Raw genomic sequence first — 21,191 nt, forward strand, 5'->3', positions numbered from 1 at the left:
TAGAAAAATAAACTCTAATTTTCTTTCGAGGAGTCAAGAACATTCCAACAAGGCTTGTGAGAGGGCTCAGTGTTAAAGGCACTTTCTTGCAAAACCTGAAGGTGGGTTTGATTCTCCATAAAGCCAGATGCACAATGTGGCACATGTGCCTGAAGTTCGCTTGCAGTAGCAAGAGGCCCTAGCATTCCCATGCTGTCTCTCACTCTCTGCTTGCAAATAAATATATAAAATTTTTAAAAAGAATATCCCACCAACCATCCGTGTGGAAAGTATGGGCATGTAAGAATAGAGTGCAGTGTTCAGAGAGGGGAAGCAGGGAGGAAGAGTGTGTCTATGACAACAAGTTAGAGGGCAGCATCTAGCTATGTCCAGTGCTACAATGGAAATGAAACAGCCTACCTGGGACACTGACACTGGGAGTGCTAGGTAATCTGAAAAGCAGTCCTCACCTTCCGATTCCAGCTGGACACTATTGTTTTGGGGACCTGCAGTCCTGCAGGGAGGACAGGCTGTTGATGCTTATTCACCCCCGATGCTTCATCCAGCAAAATACCCTAAGAGCAGAAAAGGACTTTAGGGTTAGTATCTTCCTTTTCAGGTGAACTGCTAATTACCTGGTTTGTTTGTTTGGTTGGTTTTTCAAGGTAGGGTCTCACTCTAGCTCTGGATGACCTGGAATTCACTCTGTAGCCTCAGGGTGGACTTGAACTTATGGTGATTGTCTCCCTCCGCCTCCTAAGTGCTAGAATTAAAGTTGTGTGCCGCCATGACTGGCCCAATTACCTGTTTTGTTGAGGTAGGGTCTTGCTGACCTGGAATTCACTATGTAATCTCAGCGTGGCCTCAAAATAACAGCAATCCTCCTACCTCAACCTCCCAAGTGCTGGGGTTAAAGGCATAGGCCACCACACCTGGCCTCACTTGACATTCTTAAGAAATGTATTCACAGAATTATGTATATATAACAAAACATCCTGTTGTACCGTAAGTACACTTTTTTTTTTTTTTTTTTTTTGGTTTTTTGAGGTAGCGTCTCACTCTAGCTCAGGCTGACTTGGAATTTACTATGTAGTCTCAGGGTGGCCTCAAACTCACAGTGATCTTCCTACCTCTGCCCCCCAAGTGCTGGGATTAAAAGTGTGTGCCACCACGCCTGGCTAGTATACTTAATTTTTAATTCACCAGTTAAAAAAAAACTTAAGTGTGGATCACTGTATGAGAAGGGGCTGAAGAGCCATGTAAAGCAATTAATTTGTAGGGGTTATCCGACCATTAGACACTGAGACATGCCCATTACTATTTATGAGTGTGTTGGTTTGTATTCACAGCTACCCTGGGACACATGAGGCCTGCAGGTTGGACACAGCTGGTAAAACATTCTTTACCCAAAAAGACAGCAACCACCCAGAACCAACCCTTGACAGATTCTCTTCACATCTCTGAATTAGGCTTACAGTCCAAAATGACTTGATAGTCACTAAATTAGAGAGAAACTGGCATATATTAAATCCAGAAGTGTAGGGACTTAAGAGATGATAAGATTGCTTACTCTGCATGCTTAATGCCCTGGGGGTTTGATCCCTAGCATCACACACACAGGTACGTGTGTACGCATGTGTACACAAAGCAGTTTTAAAATGAGAAGGCAGTCCTGGTTAGTATGCACTGAAAAGCAAACTTGGAATGTGTTTACATTACTAACAGAAGTACACCGAGGGCTGGAGAGATGGCTTAGTGGTTAAGCGCTTGCCTGTGAAGCCTAAGGACACCAGTTCAAGGCTTGAGTCCCCAGGACCCACGTTAGCCAGATGCACAAGGGGATGCACGCATCTAGAGTTCATTTGCAGTGGCTGGAGGCCCTGGTGCGCCCATTCTCTCTCTCTGTCTGCCTGCCTCTTTCTCTATCTGTCACTCTCAAATAAATAAAAATAAAATAAAAATAAAATAAAAAAAGAAGTACACCGAGACAACAGGTGACAGAATAGCAAGACCTGAAATCATAAAATAAATAGATGATGTCATCATTTCCAAGAGTCATTAGTGGAAGGTTAGATATATTTTGAATGATGATTTCTGTGTATTTGTCTGCTATGGAATAGGCATAAATTGATATCTAGATATGTATTTAGCTAGACAGAATAATATATATCTCCTTCTAAGTCTGAGGGTCAGGGTACTTAGAATATAACAGTAAAAATGAAAAAAATTTTTGCCTGGGCTGGTACAGAATTTTCTTACTTTGCAATGCAAACAGGATTGACAAGTATGAAAGGTTAATGTGTAATTAGACACTTGGAAAATGGGCTGCTACTGGGAGTTATTCTATTTATTTATTGGAAAGTACAGTAAACAACTGTAGTAGATTTGGAGTAAAAATCAGCCAACTATCAGAAGGGAATATTATTACTGGTAAGAAATGTTAAACATATCTCCTTTTCATTTTCCACAATGCTTGAGTTTCTCCCTATATGTTAATACCCAGCACTCCTGTGCTGGAGAAATGGCTGAGTGGTTAAGGCACTTGCCTGCAAAGCCTAATGACCCGAGTTCAACTCCCCAGTATCCATGTAAAGCCAGATGCACAAAGTGGCACATGCAACTAGAGTTCATTTGCAGTAGCTGGAGGCCCTGGTGTACCCATTCATTCATTCATTTTCTCTCCCTTCCTCCCTGTCTCCTTGCAAATAAGTAAATAAAAACAAATATAAGAATAAATAGATAATACTCACCACTCTCTCCAGAATCACATCATTGGCATCAACGAGTAGATCAAACTTGTCCTCCAGCTCAGTCACTTTACTTCGATCCTTAATGTTGCTCCGACACCCATGGTACTGCATTATCCTACTCATGCTAAGGAAGAGAAGACCAAGGTCAGTGTGCACATTGTTATCTCACTTGTTTACAATCTGGGAGAAACGTCAAGTGGCATGGCTAACACAGGTTTTAATACTCTTTGGTAAAACTTACATCCTTAGAGTAACCTTTAAAAACAAAAAATCCTTGAGAGCTGGGCGCGGTGTTGCACACCTTTAATCCCAGCACTTGGGAGGCAGAGGTAGGAGGATCACAGTGAGTTCAAGGCCACCCTGAGACTACATATTGAGTTCCAGGTCAGCCTGAGCTAGAGTGAGACCCTACCTTAAAAAACAAAAATGAAACAAAAATCCTTGGGGTATGGTGGTGAATGTTCTTTTTTTTTTTTTAAATAGGTAGGGTCTCACTCTAGCCCAGACTAACCTGGAACTCAGTCTATAGTCTCAAGATGGTCTTGAACTCATAGCAATCCGCTTACTTCTGCCTCCTGGCTGCTGGGATTAAAGGCATGCACCACCATGTCTGGCTTCCTTTTCACATTTTTGGTCTTCATAGCTCAAAAAATTCTGCTAAAGAAGAAACAAGCTAGGAATGGTGGCATGTACCTGTGACCAAGCACTCAAGAGGACAAGGTGTGAGGCTGGCCTAGACTCCAAGAAAGACCATGTCTCAAAAAAATAAATAAATATATAAATTCCAGGAAAAGTTATCTACCTCTTCATTTTTGTTTCTTTTCTTTTATTTGCACAGTAAAATGATATACAGCACTTACCACTGAAGCAATCTGTCTCCTTGGGTTTCACAAAATGCCTGGAAGCCAGGAAAACTTCGGTAGAAGTCATACTCATCACCAAACTGTGGTAGGCCCCCAGAAGCCTTGGTGACAGCCACCACTGACCCGAGAGCAAACTGAAAACCCAGAAAATATGACAAATTTTAAACACAGGTCCTAATTCATTCAGCAAATTTCTCTCTCTCTACCCTTCCTTTCCTGCCTTTTCTCTCACTACCCCCCCCCAGACTAGGTCTCATGCAGCCCAACACTGACATTAAAGTTTTTGTTTTGTTTTGTTATTTTGTTTTTTTGAGGTAGGGTCTCACTCTAGCTTAGGCTGACCTAGAATTTACTACATAGTCTCAGAGTGACCTTGAACTCACTTGATCCTCCTACTTCTGCCTCCCTAGTGCTGGGATTAAAGGTATGCACCACCATGCCTGGCCCACATTAAACTCAAAAAAAAAAAAAAAAAAAAAAAAAAAAAAAAAAAAAAAAAGAAAGTTTTGTTTGTTTTTAAAGGTAGGGTCTCACTCTAGCTCTGGCTGACCTGGAATTAACTCTGTATTCTCCGGGTGGCTTTGAACTCACAGCAATCTTCCTACCTCTGCATCCCGAGTGCTGGGATTAAAGGCGTGCACCACCACACCCAGCTTTTATTTATTTATTTTTATTTTAGAGAGAGCGAAAGAGAACGAGAGACAGAGAGAGAATTGGCACATCAGGGCCTTAGCCACTGAAATCGAACTCCAGACATTTGGGCCACTGAGTGGGCATGTGCGACCTTGTGCTTGCCTTTGTGCATCTGGTTTATGTGGGATCTGGAGAGTCAAACATGGGTCCTTAGGCTTTGCAGACAAGTGCCTTAATTGCTAAACCATCTCTCCAGTCCTTGAAAATAGTTTTATTAGCCAGGCATGTACCACCTTATGCATCTGGCTTACATGGGTAGTAGGGAACCAAACCTGGGTCCTTAGGCTTCACAGATAAGTGTCTTAACTGCTAAACCATCTCTTCAGTCCCATATTTTCTTTTTAAAAATATATTTATTAAGTTGGGCATGGTGGCTCACACCTGTAATCCCAGCAGTAGGGAGGCAATGGTAGGAGGATCACTGAGTTCAAAGCACTCTGAGAACACATGGTGAATTCTTGGTCAGCTTGAGCTAGAGTGAAACCCTGCCTCAACCCACCACAAAAATATATATATTAGTTATCTGCAAGAAGAGCGAGAATGGGCACACTAGTTTTCTAAGGGAATTTACTGATTTTTTTTTTTTGTGATGGACATCTGTAAACAATATACAAATACTCTAGTGATTTCAGACTACCCATTTATAAGCACTGATTCAGACAGAACCTAGTAGTTCTCTGTTTAAATTGTGAAGACGCTGAAGGAGCTACCGTGGATAAAAGCTGACTGACCATGGGAAGGCCAAAATGACAGCATTGATATTTTGTGAATGTTACAAATCATTTAAACCCTTTGTGTTGTTTCTCAAGGGGCTCTTGATAAATGTGCTCTGGCGCTTGGAGGGATGACAACCTCGATGACAACTCTGACAGGTGGCATTCAGCTCAAGGGTGTGGGAGGACGGGACACTCGGGGAGGGAAGAGCAGGACCATCCCAGCCAGCGGTGTGTGGGGGATGTATGGGGCGGCGGCGGGGAGGAGGTCGTGACGGTAGGGGGCATGTGGGTGACAAGGAAGCCCTCCCGAGGAGGCGCACACAGCAGCGCACAACCAGGGCCCCACGGCTGACACTGGCCGCCCGGACCGCTGAGCCTGCATCCTCGGCCCCCGCCGCGCCACGCCGGCAGTCAGCACCGCACACGGAACCCGCGGCCCCGGGCCTGCTCCCGGCCAGGACACGGGCCTACTGGGGCCCCGCCACGTCCTACGAACTCACCTTCACGAAGCTGTCTGCGTCGGGGAAGCCCGGCAGCACCATCTCTTCTTCGGCCGGGCTCTCGCTAGTCGCCGACGCCGCTGGCTGCTCCCGGGAACTGGAAAGCGCCATCTTTGCGGTCCTCAAGGCTCTTCTCGCGAGATTGTTTCCGCTGCGCACCACGCATGCGCACAGGACGAGCTTTCCTTGCTCCGGCACTTGGAATTATTGGGTTGTGGGCCTTCGGGGAACAAAGGCGAATTTTACGTTTTCATTTAGCCTTACATTGCAGCATTTTTACAAACCCGTGGTGTTGGATGGAAACTGAAGGACCCAGTTTTTCTCATATAGGCGTGGCAAGACCCTTTCGCAATTTCAGCCCTCTGGAGACTGAGGTTGGAGAATCGCGAGTTCAAGGCCAACCTGGGTTACACAGAGAGCCTGTCTCAAAAACAAATTAAAAGCCCGGTATGGTGGCGCACGCCTTTAATCCCAGCACTCGGGAGGCAGAGGTAGGAGGATCGCCATGAGTTCAAGGCCACCCTGAGACTACAGAGTTAATTCCAGGTCAGCCTGGACCAGAGTGAGACCCTACCTCAAAAAACCAAAAACAAGAGCCGGGCGTGGTAGCGCACGCCTTTAATCCCAGCACTCGGGAGACAGAGGTAGGAAGATTGCCATGAGTTCGAGGCCACCCTGAGACTCCATAGTGAATTCCAGGTCAGCCTGGGCTAGAGTGAGACCCTACCTCGCAAAATCAAAAAAAAAAAAAAAAAAACCAGTGCTGGGGAAATGGCTCAGCAGTTAAAGGTGTTTGTTTGCAAAGCCTGCTGATCTGGTTTCAATTCTCCAGTACCCACCTAAAGCCAGCTGCCACATAAAATGGCCCAGGCGCCTGGAGCTCAATTTGTAATGGCAAGAAGACATAGCGAGCCTCTTTCAATGTCAAATAAAAAATTAATAAATATAAAAGAAATTTACGGCTGGAGAGGTGGTGGCTTGGTGGTAAAGGCACTTGTCTACAAAGCATGATAGCCCATGTTCAGTTCCCCAGTACCCACATAAAACCAGATGCACAATGTGGCACATTTGTCTGGAATTTGTTTGCATTGGCAGGAGGCCCTGGCATAACCATACTCACTTTGTCTGTGCTACCTAATTGTTTCTCCCTCTCAAATAAATAAAAATAGTTTTTAAGGGCTGGAGAGATGGCTTAGCGGTTAAGCGCTTGCCTGTGAAGCCTAAGGAGCCGGTTTGAGGCTCGGTTCCCCAGGACCCACGTTAGCCAGATGCACAAGGGGGCACACAGATCTGGAATTCGTTTGCAGTGGCTGGAAGCCCTGGCACGCCCGTTCTCAATCTCTCTCTCTCTCTGTCACTCTCAAATAAATAAATTTTTTAAAAAATGAACAACAAAAAAAATTGTTTTTAAAAAGAAGAAATTTGCCAGGCGTGTGGTACAACAATTCCAGCACTCACTTGGGAGGCAAAGGTAGGAGGATTGCCATGAGTTAGATGCCAGCTTGAGACTACATAGTGAATTCCAGGTTAGCCTGGCCTAGAGTGAGGCCCAACCTCAACACCCTCCAACACCACCACCAAAATAAATAAATAAATAAATAACAAAGAGAGAGAAAAAGAAATTTGAGCCGGGTGTGGTGGTGCTTCACCTTGGATCTAGCACTGGAGAGGCAGAGGTAAGTGAATTACTGTGAGTTTAAGGCCACCCTGAGACTACATAGTTAATTCTAGATCAACCTGGCCTAGAGAGCGAGACCCTACCTCGAATCCCCAAAAATAATAAAAATATATTTTAGGGTCTGGAGGGATGGCTTAGCAGTTAAGGCGTTTGCCTGCAAAGCCAAAGGACCCAGGTTTGATTCCCCAGGATCCATGTTAGCCATAAGTACAAGGAGACACGTGCATCTGAAATTCCTTTGCTGTGGCTGGAGGCCCCAGTGTGCCCATTCATTCTCTCCCTCTTTTTTCTGTCAAATAAATAAGTAAATAAATAAATAAACAATTAAAAAATGTATCTTTCTTTTTTTCTTTTTTACTTATTGGGAGTGAGAGAGAGTAGAGAATGGGCAGGCCAAACCTCTAGCCACTACAAACAAACTTCAGATGCATGTGCCACTTTGTACATCTGGCCTTACATGGATACTGGAGAATTAATCCTGGGTCCTTAGGCTTTGCAGGCAAGCACCTTAAGTGCTAAGCCAGCTCTCTAGCCCTACATTATTTATTTATTTTTGTTTTTTTCAAGGTAGGGTCTCACTCTAGCTCAGGCTGACCTGGAATTCACTATGCAGTCTCAGGGTGGCCTCAAACTCACAGCAATCCTCCTACCTCTGTCTCCTAAATGCTGGGATTAAAAGCATGCACTACCACCCCTGGCTCACTTTTATTTTTAAATAATTAAGAGAGTGAGAGAATGGGCACATCAGGGACTCTAGCCATGCAAATGAACTCTAGATCATGTGCCACCTTGTGCATCTGGCTTTATGTGGGTATTGAGGAATTGAACTTGGGTCCTATGGCTTTGCTGGCAAATGCCTTAAACACTAAGCTATCTCTCCAGCCCCCTATATATATATATTTAAACATGTGTTCTAATGATTGAACTTAGGTGCTTTTGTAGGCAATGAGGCTGTTTATGCTCCTGTAAATAAACTCTCTCATTTGCAAGAAAGCTGGAACTAGAGTGGCTCATGCTTTTGAGGCCTGGATACATAATACAACATAAGAAAAAAAGGAAGCCAGGCATGGTAGCGCACGCCTTTAATCCCAGCATTCTGGAGGCAGAGGTAGGAGGATCGCCGTGAATTCTAGGCCACCCTGAGACTACAGGGTGAATTCCAGGTCAGCCTGATCTAGAGTGAGATCCTACCAAAAAATAAAAATTAAAAAAATAAAAAATAAAAAGGAAGAGAGAGGACTGGAAATCTGCAGTTAAGGCATTTGCCTGAAAAGACCTGGGTTCGATTCCCCAATACCCACATAAAGCTAGATGCACAAAGTGGCACATGCATCTGGGGTTTGTTTGCAGGCCCCCCCATGTTTGTCTTTGTACTTGCAAATAAATAAATTTTTAAAAAAAGAAGAGAAGCCGGGCATTGTCAGGAGCCATATAGCAAAAGCCTCTCCATTTTGCCTGTGCCTGCTCATAAGCTGACTCATTACTCAGAAAGTTGGTCCATCCAGCTTTCTGTTAGGTACTTCTGGAACGTTGGTCAGCAGACTGCTTACAGAATATTATCTTTTGCAAAAGGCCAGTTTATGGTCAGGATGTGAAGCCTGGTGTAGTCAGGATGTTAAGCCATTGAGGCAAGATTAGATGAACACCTAATTACATCCCCTCTAGGTTTCCTGAAAATTCCAAAGCCCTAAATCACATCAGCCAGTTTATTCCCCCACTTTTCTTCCCCTATATAACACTGTGTAAAAAACAAAGACTCTGAGGCCTTGACAAACATCTAGCATGGTCTCCTTCTTGTGTCTGTTTGCCTTCTCTTATTCAGGTTAATTTCCCCTCTAGGGCTTGTTCAATTCCCCGCTGGCCGAGGCAGGGCGTGGTGGTGCACACTTTTAATCTCAGCACTGGAAGGCAGAGATAGGAGGATCGCTGAGAAATCGAGGCCACCCTGAGAGTCCATAGTGAATTATTCCAGGTCAGCCTGGGCTAGAGTGAGACCCTACCTTGAAAAAACAACAACAAAAAAAAAAAAAAAAAGGGAAGAGAAAAAGAAAAAAGAAACATGATATGGCTGGGTATGGTGGCACATACCTTTAATCCCAGCACTCTGGAGGCAGAGGTAGGAGGATTGCCGTGAGTTCAAGGCTACCCTGAGAGACTACATAGTGAATTATTCCAGATCAGCCTGAGCTAGAGCGAGACCCTACCTTGAAAAAATAAAAATAAAAGAAAGAAACATGATATAGTTCTGCTCTCACAATTCTCTTTTTCCTCCTCATGTAAGTTCTTTGTTTATAACTTTTTATTACACTTTTATCTTTTAGGTGCTAGGGATTCAAACCAGGGCCTTGTGCACACTAGGTTATGTTCTATCTACCACTAAGCTATATTCCAAGGTCTTCCTCTAGCCCAGGCTGACCTAGAATTCATTACATAGTCTCAGGCTGACCTTGAACTAACAGTGATCTTCCTACCTTGGCCTCCTGAGTGCTGGGATTAAAGGCATGGCACTACCATGCCTGGCTACCTCTGTAAGTCTCTAAGGGTTTTTTTTTTTTTTTTTTTAATTTTTACTTATTTATTTATTTGAGAGTGACAGACACAGAGAGAAAGACAGATAGAGGGAGGGAGAGAGAATGGGTGCGCCAGGGCTTCCAGCCTCTGCAAACGAACTCCAGACGCGTGCGCCCCCTTGTGCATCTGGCTAACGTGGGACCTGGGGAACTGAGCCTTGAACCGGGGTCCTTAGGTTTCACAGGCAAGTGCTTAACCGCTAAGCCATCTCTCCAGCCCTTGTTTTGTTTTTTTAAATACTTTTTATTTTTATTTATTTACTTGAGAGCAACAGACAGAGAGAGAAAGAGGCAGATAGAGAGAGAATGGGCATGCCAGGGCCTCCAGCCACTGCAAATGAACTCCAGATGCTTGTGGCCCCTTGTGCATCTGGCTAACGTGGGTCCTGGGGAATTGAGTCTTGAACCAGGGTCCTTAGGCTTCACAGGCAAGTGCTTAACCGCTAAGCCATCTCTCCAGCCCTGTTTTTATTTTTTTGAGGTAGGGTCTTGCTCTAGTCCAGGCTGACCTAGAATTTACTATATAGTCTAGGCTGCCCTCGAACTCACAGCGATCCTCCTACCTTTGCATCCCAAGTGCTGGGATTAAAGGCATGCGCCACCATGCCCAGCTTCTTCTTCTCCCTCTTGTTCTTCCTCCTCCTCCTCCTTCCCCCCTCCCCCTCCTCCTCCTCCTCCTCCTCCTCCTCTTCTTCTTCTTTTTGTAGTCTCTAAGTTTCTTGAAGCATTTCTTCTATGTGTGTGTAATATGTGTGTGGCACGAGGGCACATATGTATGGAAGCCACAGGGCAATCTTGGGTGTTATTTTCAGGAACGCCATCCTTTGAGACAGGATCTCTTTTTGGCCTGGAGATCAGCACATAAATTAGACTGGCTGGCCAGAGAGCCCCAGGGACCTTCCTATCTCTCTCTCCCCATTGTGCTACCATGTCTAGCATTTTTTCTTTTGGGTTTTCAAGGTAGGTTCTCAGACTAGCCTAGGCTGACCTGGAGTTCACTATGTAGTTTCAGAGTGGCCTCAGACTGACAGTGATCCACCTGCCTCTGCCTCCTGAGCACTGGGATTAAAGGCATGTGCTAGAGTATCCCATTCAGCCCCTTTCCAGGAGGCATTTCCTGTGCACCAATTGACTTAGCATTCCTGTCATCCGGGGTTCCTGCAGGCCTCTCCTCACTCCTTAGCAGGAGTGGAGTCCTCAGTTCACTCTTGTGGTGGGTCACCTCCACCCTGACCGGCCTAGGACACCTTCAGGATAGGGACTACCTCATGTATTCCCTAGTCATAAATCCTTTACAATACTTAAGGAATGTCCCCCTTTTAATATTAATATTTATATTTATTCATTTAGGAGAGAGAGAATGGGCATGCCAGGGCCTCCAGCCAAACTCCAGACACATGTGCATCTGGCTTACATGGGTCCTGGAGAACTGAACCTGAGTCCTATGGGTTTGAAGGCAGATGCCTTAACCAGTAAGCAATCTCTTCAGCCCATGCCCCCCCTAAAACTTTTTTTATTAACAACATCCATATTACAGACAATAAGCCATGGTAATTCCCTCCCCTCCTCTACCTTCCCCTTCAAAAATCCACTCTCCATCATATCCCTTCCCTTTCTCCATTAGTCTTTTTATTTTGATGTCATCATCTTTTCCTTCTATTATGAGGGTCTTGTGAAGGTAGTGCTAGGCATAGGCATGGCGAGGTCATGGATATCAAGGCCAATTTCTGCATTGTAAGCAGTCCTACCCTTCCTTTGGCTCTTATATTCTTTCTGCCACCTCTTCCACAATAGACTCTGAGCCTTGGAAGGTATGACAGAACTATTTCAGTGCAGAATACTTCTCTGTCCCTTCATCTCAGCATTGTGGTGCCTTTTGGATCATCCCAGTGGTCACTGCCATCTGAAAAAAGAAGTTTCTCTAACAAAAAGTGAGAGTAGCATTAATATATGGTATGAACATTAAGTAAAATACTTACAGGACAGTTTGGTGAGCATAATATATGCAGCCAAGAGCAGGAATGACACTCCTGGGGCTCATGACCTCCCTGCCATAGGCTTTTGAATAAGGTTTCTGTACAGGCATGTATTCCCTCCTATGGAGCAAGCCTCTAGTCCAATTAGAGAGCAGTTGTTTTCCCACATAACAGACATGCCACTATTGCACCCAGCTGGTCATTTGTCCTGGTTGGCTAAACTTAAGGCTTGTAGTATCTACTGTTTTTACCACTGATGATTTCTGTATCCCATAGGGATGTATGAAGTACAGCTTTTTCCAGCTTTCTGTCTGGTCTGACAGGGAGGAGGTTTTTAGCTTAGCTCTAGCTTGATTTCTCAGTGACCTTGTAGCTCTTGTGGAGGGGTTGTGGAGTAGGGTTGTGTTGTTTTGATTCAGGTGTCTCCCATAAACTTAGGTGTTCAGAATGCTAGGATCCCAGCTGATGGCGATTTGGGAATTAACATCTCCTGGAGGCAGGCAATGTATTATTGTGGGAGGGCTTATGGGTGTTATAGCCAGCTTCCTCTTGCCAGTGTTTGGCACACTCTCCTATTAACCATCTGATGTTGACCAGGAGGTGATATCCATCCTCTGCTCATTCCATCAGTTTCCCCTGCCATAATCGAGCTTCCCCTCGAGTCTGTAAGCCAAAATACCCCGCCCCCCACCAAGCTGCTCTTGGTTGGGTGTTTTCTGCCAGCAATGTGAACCTGACTGCAACAAGGGTCTTGCCATCTATTTCTGGTGGGAAACCAAGAACCTTGGCAATGGCCTGTAATGTTTTGGGGGCATCAGGGACCTCCCTCACCAACTCATTGGAAAATATTCCATCTGTGGCACTGAAATTTTTCTAGTCTGTAGCTTCTGGGTGTACCATGACCCAAAAAGTAGGTTTCCATATGGCTTATCACAACATCTTGAATTTTTCTTTTGGTTTTTCAAGATAGGGTCTCACTCTAGCCCAGGCTGACTTTGAATTCACTATGTAGTGTTTTTGTAAGCAAAGCAAGGGGAATTTATTGAGAAATTATCAGTGAAAGTATGCTTAGTATTTTGGCCAATATCTATAGAAGAGATAGGAAGGGAGAAAAGGAAAGGTTACACGTTTTAAATTAGACCTCAACACTGGACAGACTTAGCAATGAAGATCTGTAAGAAGCTGCTTAAGGGCTTCTTATATCAGAGCCCCAGCTGGTGATGCCAAAGCTATTCAGAGCTCTTGCTTTTTTCCCCCCTGTTGTTTCCTTTGAGTCTTTCAGGATTGCAGTCACTTTCATTTGACCTGGATGGAAAAACAATCAAAATGATAAATAGTTTCACAGAAACACTGTCCCAACCCTATTGTCTAAGAAATAAATTTGAGTCCAAGAAGATTTTTTTTTTTAAATTTTATTTATTTATTTATTTGAGAGTGACAGACACAGAGAGAAAGACAGGTAGAGGGAGAGAGAGAATGGGCGCGCCAGGGCTTCCAGCCTCTGCAAACGAACTCCAGACGCATGCGCCCCCTTGTGCATCTGGCTAACGTGGGACCTGGGGAACCGAGCCTCGAACCAGGGTCCTTAGGCTTCACAGGCAAGCGCTTAACCGCTACGCCATCTCTCCAGCCCTCCAAGAAGATTTTAACTCATTACAGTTGATAAATTTAGAGGCCTAGGCACATGTCATATTCTTTAGGAATATTTTCCTTACAGCTAATTAAAACAAGATTCCACTCTGTGAGAATAAAGCATCAGTCATGCCTCACAGTTGCCTGGATTTTCCAGCTAGGGTTTGACCATCTACTTACTACTTTGACGAGTAGCAACAGCATTTTCTGAGTGTTATCTGTGCACTAGACTGTGTTCTAAATGCTTCAGGGGTTATTTTTGAATTTTTTTTTTTTTTTTTTTCCTGAGGTAGGGTCTTGCTCTAGCCCAGGCTAACCTGGAATTCACTCTTTAGTCTCAGGTTGGCCTCGAACTCATGGTGATCCTCTGCCTCCCGAGTGCTGGGATTAAAGGCATGCGCTACCATGCCTGGCTTGAAAATCTTTTTTTTTTAATGTATAATTTCATTATTCACCACTTCTATCCTTACAGATAATAAACCATGATAATTCCTTCCCTTCTCCCATTTTCCCTTCACAACTCCGCTCTCCATCATATCCCCTCCCTCTCTCCATTGGTCTTTTTTTTTTTTTTCGAGGTAGGGTCTCACTCTGGCTCAGGCTGACCTGGAATTTACTATGTAGTCTCAGGGTGGCCTCGAACTCATGGTGATCCTCCTACCTCTGCCTCCCGAGTGCTAGGATTAAAGGCGTGCGCTACCACGCCCCGCTGGTCTCTTTTATTTTGATGTCATTGTCTTTTTCTCCTATTATGAGGGTCTTGTGTAGGTATTGCTAGGCACTGCGAGGTCATGGATATTGAGGCCAACTTCTGTCTGAACAGTTCCATTATAAGGAGTGGTACCCTTCGGAGTGGTACCCTTCCTTTGGTTCTTACATTCTTCCCGCCACCTCTTCCTCAATGGACTATTGGGAGCCATTTTGGCTGGACTTGTATCAGCAACACTTTAGCAAAACTATAGCACCTACAGTAAGCAAAATTTTGCATATTTAGTGTCAGGAAGCCATTTGTTCGGGCAGCAAGACATTAGCACCTACATGTAAGCAAGATTATGTATATTCAGTGTTGGAAGCCATATGGCTGGCCTTAATAGTCTTGTACTGAGAAGTGATTGAAGTGCAAAATCTCTGTAACAGGAAGGGTATTTTTGATAGAAACTTGTGTGAGACTCAGGGAACTTTTGTCCATGGAAAAACTGTTTGTAAAAAGATATAAAAAGGAATGTTGTGAAATCAATGGCGTCTTCAGTCCTGGCTTGAATCCTTGCTTCAGCCCTGGACTGGAGTCCTAGCTTTCAGTCTTTCTTCTGTCTTTCCTTAATCCTCACTCCCCATCAGGCTCGAACCCTTTCAGCCGGCAGGCTCCGGCAATGGACCCTGAGCCTTGGAGGGTGTGATAGAGATGTTTCAGTGCTGAACACTCCTCCGTCACTTCTCAACACTATATTGCCTTTTGGGTCATCCCAGTGGTCACCACCATCTGAAAAGATAAGCTTCTCTAACCAAAAGTGAGAGTAGCATTAATATATTAATGTGAACATTAAGTGTAGTGCTTACTGGGCAGTTTGGTGAGCATAATATATGCATTTAACCAGACAAGAGCAGACTTTATACCCCTAATGCTCATGACCTCCCCTGCTGTAGGTTTTTTTTTTTTTCTTTTTCTTTTTTTGAGCACAAATGAGAGAGAGAGGCAGAGAGCGAGAGAGAGAATAGGCATGCTAGGGCTTCCAGCCACTGCAAATGAACTCCAGACGCATGTGTTGCTTTGTGCATCTGGCTTACATGGGTCCTTGGGAATCAAACCAAGGTCCTTTGGCTTTGCAGGCAAATGCCGTAACCACTAAACCATCCCTCCAGCCCATGCTATAGGCTTTTTTTTTTTTTTTTTTTTTAAGGTAGGGTCTCACTCTAGCTCAGGCTGACCTGGAATTAACTCTGTATTCTCAGGGTGTCCTCAAACTCATGGCAATCCTCCTACCTCTGCCTCCCGAGTGCTGGGATTAAAGGTGTGCGCCACCACGCCTGGCTGCTGTAGGCTTTTTTTTTTTTAAATTTTATTTATTTATTTATTTGAGAGTGACAGACACAGAGAGAAAGACAGATAGAGGGAGAGAGAGAATGGACGCGCCAGGGCTTCCAGCCTCTGCAAACGAACTCCAGACGCGTGCGCCCCCTTGTGCATCTGGCTAACGTGGGACCTGGAGAACCGAGCCTTGAACCGGGGTCCTTAGGCTTCACAGGCAAGCGCTTAACCGCTAAGCCATCTCTCCAGCCCTGCTGTAGGCTTTTGATTAGGTTTTTAGTACCAGGCATGTATTCCCTCCCATAGAGCAGCCCTTCAGTCCAATTAGAGAGCAGTTGGTTTCCCCTAGAGCAGACATGCCACTATGAACTCGTTTAAGCCATTGCACTCCCAGTAATCTGTTCATCTGGTTACATCTATACAATATCATCCCCTTAAGCCCTCCCTTCTCTTCCTTCCCTTATAGTCCTTTTCTAGCTTACTGGCCTCTGTTACTGATTTTTATTCCAACTCACATACAAGTGTAAACAGTTGTAGCTAGGATCCACATATGAGAGAAAACATGTGATGTTTGGCTTTCTGGGCCTGGGTTACCTCACTTAGTATAATCCTTTCCAGATCCATCCATTTCCTTTCAATTTTTTTTTTTTTTTTTTTTTTGGTTTTTCGAGGTAGGGTCTCACTCTAGCCCAGGCTGACCTGGATGTGGTCTCAGGGTGGCTCCACACCCTTAATCCTGTCAAGAAGGCTGAGAATTCTGTCTGAAATGGCTTCTAGGTCAGCCTGGGGCCAAGTGAGATCCTGCCTCCAAAAATGACAGAAGAAAAAGACAAAGGCCCTATAAACCAGAAATGTCAAAGGAAACAATAGTCAACACAAAAATACAGCTTATTTGAGAATGGTAAAGCCATATGACCAAGAATACATTAATCAAATCTAACACACAACCTTCCCTGACATGGAAGGTGAGAGGAGCTCTTCCAGTGCAGGCCTATGTGTTACCTTTTGGGATGGCTTCCAATTTCACCCGTGTTGAGTGCCCACCTTGGTCACTCTCTGTTGCACTGTGGACTCAGTTAGGCTGCTTGGGTTGCTGGATCTGGTGTTCTGAATGGCTGTGCTGGATGCTGTGTGGCTGGGGGCTGGTTCTCACAGCAATGGAGGGTGGGAAAAAGGAGGCTGTGCAGGGTGCCCAGAGTTGTACGGGAGCTGCTCAGCTGGTCCCATTTGTGTTCTGCTTCAGCAGTGGCTCAGCTGGTCCCCGCTGTCTTCCCCTTCGGGTTTCTTGTCTTTGTAAGGAGGCTGATGTGAGTGGAAAATCCCTTCACCTGGCTTCTCCTGCAACTCAGGCAGAGCTGAGTGGCCATATAGACGGGAACCACAGTGGAGGCCGATTCTGGCTGGTTGCCTGGTTGCTAGAAGTTCTGGGTCTCTCCTGCTTCCCTACAGAGGTGTTAATTCCTTATACACGTTAGAAGAGTATATTTTACTGTTTTTCTGCTTATCCCCTACCCTCAGACTGCTTTGGTGTGGCTACTATGCTGTTACCTTACCTAGAAGTGTTCCCTCGCTTTTTGAGACAGGGCCAAAGTTGGCCTCAAGCTCCTGGTCCTCCTGTTGCAGACCCCATCTCCCCCAAGTGCTGGGATTATAGTGTGTGTAATCATGCCCAATTTCCCCCCTTTTGTTTTCTGCAGTTCTGAAAATTGAACCCCAGGCTTTGTGCATGCTAGCCAAGCAGCCTAATGCTCAGGTACATCCCCAGTCTAGTGTTTCTTTTTAGAATTTATTAATAGTTATGAACAAAATGCCAGTCATACACATGTTTTTAAAATCTTGATGTCATTTATTGGCACAAAAATTATTCAGATACATGGTGTCTAGACACAGCTACACTCTCTACTTTGTGCATTTTATTGACATTTACTTTACTTATGCTTCCTAGCCCGCTCTAGTGCGCCCCTGTGTTCAGCACCTCCATGACAGCACTGTGATAGGAGTCCCTGCTCTAATCACAGTGTGCTCAGATCTCACTGCATGTAGCAGGGCTAGTTCAGGCCCCTCTGCACTGTGATCCTCTCAGTGCACCTGCACAGCTAAGGCTGCCAGGCTTCGAACTAACTCCTTTCTGGTAGGTCAGGCGTCTGGTGAAGGGCGAGTTGCAGCATCACTGGGTTAGGAGGAAGTCAGACCTTTTTCAGCCATTTTGGCCCATCCTGCAAATGTTGCCACTGCTGTCCAGGGACTGGTGAGGTAACAGGACAGGTGAAGTGGTCAAGACTGCTTCCTTACCATCCAAGACCCTGGTCAGTGTCCTCCAGAATCTGAGCCTTCTTGACTGTGTGCTGTACTCAACTGGGAGGAATGACCAGGTCGTTCTATCAGCAAATGCTTATGATGAGCTCTCTTGTAAGTCAAGTCACAACCCGTATTTAAACTTTCAACGGCTTGATTTATGTAGTATTACTATGTTTCACTGTCCTGGAAGCAAATCAAGCCTTGTGTTTCTGTTTCTGACAGTATCTTCAACAGCAGCTAGAAAGTTGATTCAAACCAACTTTGAATATACAGTAGTTCTTTTCATTTACATTTCAAAATATTAACAAGGTCGAACTTCTGACCACGGTTCAGTTTAGTGGAAGCACAGACCGAAGTGCAAAAGCCTCAGGAGATGCTGGGGTTTGCCAGGCCTCTGGTTACCAGAAGGGACACCTAGGAAGGTGAACAGCAGAGGAATATGTTAGTAGTCTCAGTTGCACAGCTTTACTTTTTTTTTTTTTTTTATTTCTACTTATTTATTTGTAAGCAGAGAAAGATAGAGCAGAGACAGAGAATGGGCATGCCAGGACCTCCAACTGCTACAAACAAACTCTAGGTATAAGTGCTATTTTGTTCATGTGGCTTTTTTTTTTTTTTTTTTTTTTTTTTTTTGGTTTCTCAAGGTAGGGTCTCACTCTGGTCCAGGGTGACCTGGAATTAACTCTGTAGTCTCAGGGTGGCCTTGAACTCATGGTGATCCTCCTACCTCTGCCTCCTGAGTGTTGGGATTAAAGGCGTGCGCCACCACACCCGGCTTTTTGTGTGTCTTTTAAATAAATAAAATAAACTAAAAACAAAAACAAAACAACAAAGAAAAACCAACCAACCAAACCAGTCAGCCATCTGTGTAGCTGGAGTTTCACAGCTTTCCTAGATACCTTGCAAGTTCAAGGACAAAGTTCTGACAGACCTGCAGCTTTCCCTGTAATGTGGCACACACTCATCATCTCTAGTCAAGGACTGATGCCTTGAGATCCCACAAAGATACTTCCTTTTCATATTTCTGCCTCCAAGTATGCCTTGGGCAATTAACCACAGCATAGCCCAGAGGAATTCTTGAGGCTACACTCCCAGATCATCAGTTTGTCTTTTCATCTTCCTTTTCAGTCACTACTTTGGCTTTCTTGATGTGCAGTCACAGCAAAGATCCAAAAGAGAGAAGCAAGCAAACAGCAGCCCTGCCCCTGTAAACCACGGCTTCTGATGCAGTTTTAGCTTGCTCTGATGTTCCCAAAATGTGCATCTGAGAAGCACTGGCACTTCTCAGTTTTCTCCTTGTAAAATAAGGAGCTCACTCAGTGAGCACAAACTTTTAAAAAGGAGATCTACATCTCATTAGATGCAGAGAAAGCATTTGACAAAATCCAACATCCCTTCATGATAAAAGTCCTACAGAGACTGGGAATAGAAGGAACATACCTCAATATAATAAAGGCTATTTATGACAAGCCTACAGCCAACATATTACTAAATGGGGAAAAACTGGAAGCTTTTCTACTAAAATCAGGAACAAGACAAGGGTGTCCACTGTCCCCACTTTTATTTAATATAGTTTTGGAAGTCTTAGCCATAGCAATAAGGCAAGAGACACACATAACAGGGATACAAATTGGAAAGGAAGATATCAAGTTATCATTATTTGCAGATGACATGATTCTATAAATAAAGGACCCTAAAGACTCTACTAGCAAACTGTTAGAGCTGATCAAAACCTACAGCCATGTAGCAGGATACAAAATAAATACACAGAAGTTAGTAGCCTTCATATATGCTAACAACAAACACACAGAGGATGAAATCAGAGAATCACTCCCACTCACAATTGCATCAAAAAAAATAAAGTACCTTGGAATAAACCTAACGAAGGAAGTAAAGAATCTCTACAATGAGAACTTTAAAACACTCATGCGAGAAATTGCAGAAGACACTAGAAAGTGGAGAAACATCCCTTGTTCCTGGATTGGAAGAACCAATATTGTGAAAATGGCAATCTTACCTAAAGCAATCTACACATTTAATGCAATCCCTATCAAAATTCCAAAGGCATTCTTCATGGAAATAGAAAAAACAATCCAAAAATTCATTTGGAATCACAAAAAAAACCTCAAATATCTAAAATAATACTGAGCAACAAAAATAAGGCTGGTGGTATCACCATACCTGATTTTAACCTATACTACAGAGCCATAGTAACAAAAACAGCGTGGTACTGGCACAAAAACAGACATGTAGATCAGTGGAACAGAATAGAGGACCCAGATGTAAGCCCAGGTAGCTGTAGCCACCTGATATTCAATAAAAATGCCCAAAATACTCATTGGAGAAGAGACAGCCTCTTCAGCAAATGGTGTTGGGAAAACTGGATATATATCTGCAGAAGGATGAAAATAGATTCTTCTCTCTCGCCATGCACAAGAATTAACTCCAAATGGATTAAAGACCTTGACATCACACCTGAAACTCTGAAACTGCTAGAGGAAAAAGTAGGGGAAACTCTTCAACATATTGGTCTTGGCAAAGACTTTCTGAATACAACCCCAATTATTCAGGCAATAAAACCACAGATTAATCACTGGGACCTCATGAAATTACAAAGATTTTGCACTGCAAAGGACACAGTGAAAAAAGCAAAGAGGCAACCTACAGGATAGGAAAAAATCTTCGCCAGCTATATATCTGATAGAGGATTAATATCTAGGATATACAAAGAACTCAAAAAGTTAAATAATAAGGAATCAAACAAGCCAATCAAAAAATGGGCTATGGAGCTAAATAGAGAGTTCTCAAAGGAAGAAATACGAATGGCATATAAGCATCTAAAAAAATGTTCTACGTCACTAGTCATCAGGGAAATGCAGATTAAAACTACATTGAGATTCCATCTCACTCCTGTCAGATTGGCCACCATCATGAAAACAAATGATCATAAATGTTGGCGGGGATGCGGAAAAACAGGAACCCTTCTACACTGCTGGTGGGAATGCAATCTGGTCCAGCCATTGTGGAAAACAGTGTGCAGGTTCCTAAAACAGCTAAAGATTGATCTACCATATGACCCAACTATAGCACTCCTAGGCATATATCCAAAGGACTCATTTCCTTAGAAGTACGTGCTCAAACATGTTTATTGCTGCTCAATTTATAATAGCCGGGAAATGGAACCAGCCTAGATGTCCCTCAACTGATAAGTGGATAATGAAGATGTGGCACATTTACACAATGGAGTTCCACTGAGCGGTAAAGAAAAATGAAGTTATGAAATTTGCAGAAAAATGGATGGACCTGGAAAGGATTATACTAAGTGAGGTAACCCAGGCCCAGAAAGCCAAGCGCCACATGTTCTCTCTCATATGTGGATCCTAGCTACAGATGACTGGGCTTCTGCGTGAGAATGAAAATACTTAGTAGCAGAGGCCAGTAAGTTAAAAAGGAGACATAAAGGGAAGAGAAAGGAAGGGAGGAGGGTACTTAATAGGTTGACATTGTATA

At 44.0% G+C, this 21,191-nt stretch overlaps 2 protein-coding genes across 2 annotated transcripts in view; both read right to left on the reverse strand.

The window, feature by feature from the left end:
- Exosc10 (exosome component 10) overlaps positions 1-5,627 on the reverse strand; it is a 39,354-nt gene extending 33,727 nt beyond the window's left edge. Inside the window, exons 1-4 of the mRNA XM_004657647.3 lie at positions 5,502-5,627; positions 3,590-3,726; positions 2,730-2,853; positions 450-554 (exon numbers count right to left, since the gene is read on the reverse strand). Coding sequence (XP_004657704.1) covers positions 450-554; positions 2,730-2,853; positions 3,590-3,726; positions 5,502-5,612 — 477 coding nt within the window. The 5' untranslated portion in view covers positions 5,613-5,627. The remainder of the gene's footprint in view (positions 1-449; positions 555-2,729; positions 2,854-3,589; positions 3,727-5,501) is intronic.
- An 11,581-nt stretch (positions 5,628-17,208) lies between these two features.
- The window catches only part of Mtor (mechanistic target of rapamycin kinase), a 156,512-nt gene continuing 152,529 nt past the window's right edge, over positions 17,209-21,191 (reverse strand). The window contains exon 58 of the mRNA XM_045151108.1: positions 17,209-18,095. Coding sequence (XP_045007043.1) covers positions 18,080-18,095 — 16 coding nt within the window. The 3' untranslated portion in view covers positions 17,209-18,079. The remainder of the gene's footprint in view (positions 18,096-21,191) is intronic.

Source organism: Jaculus jaculus, chromosome 5 (genome assembly GCF_020740685.1).
Source record: "Jaculus jaculus isolate mJacJac1 chromosome 5, mJacJac1.mat.Y.cur, whole genome shotgun sequence".
NCBI classification, from domain to species: Eukaryota; Metazoa; Chordata; class Mammalia; order Rodentia; family Dipodidae; genus Jaculus; species Jaculus jaculus.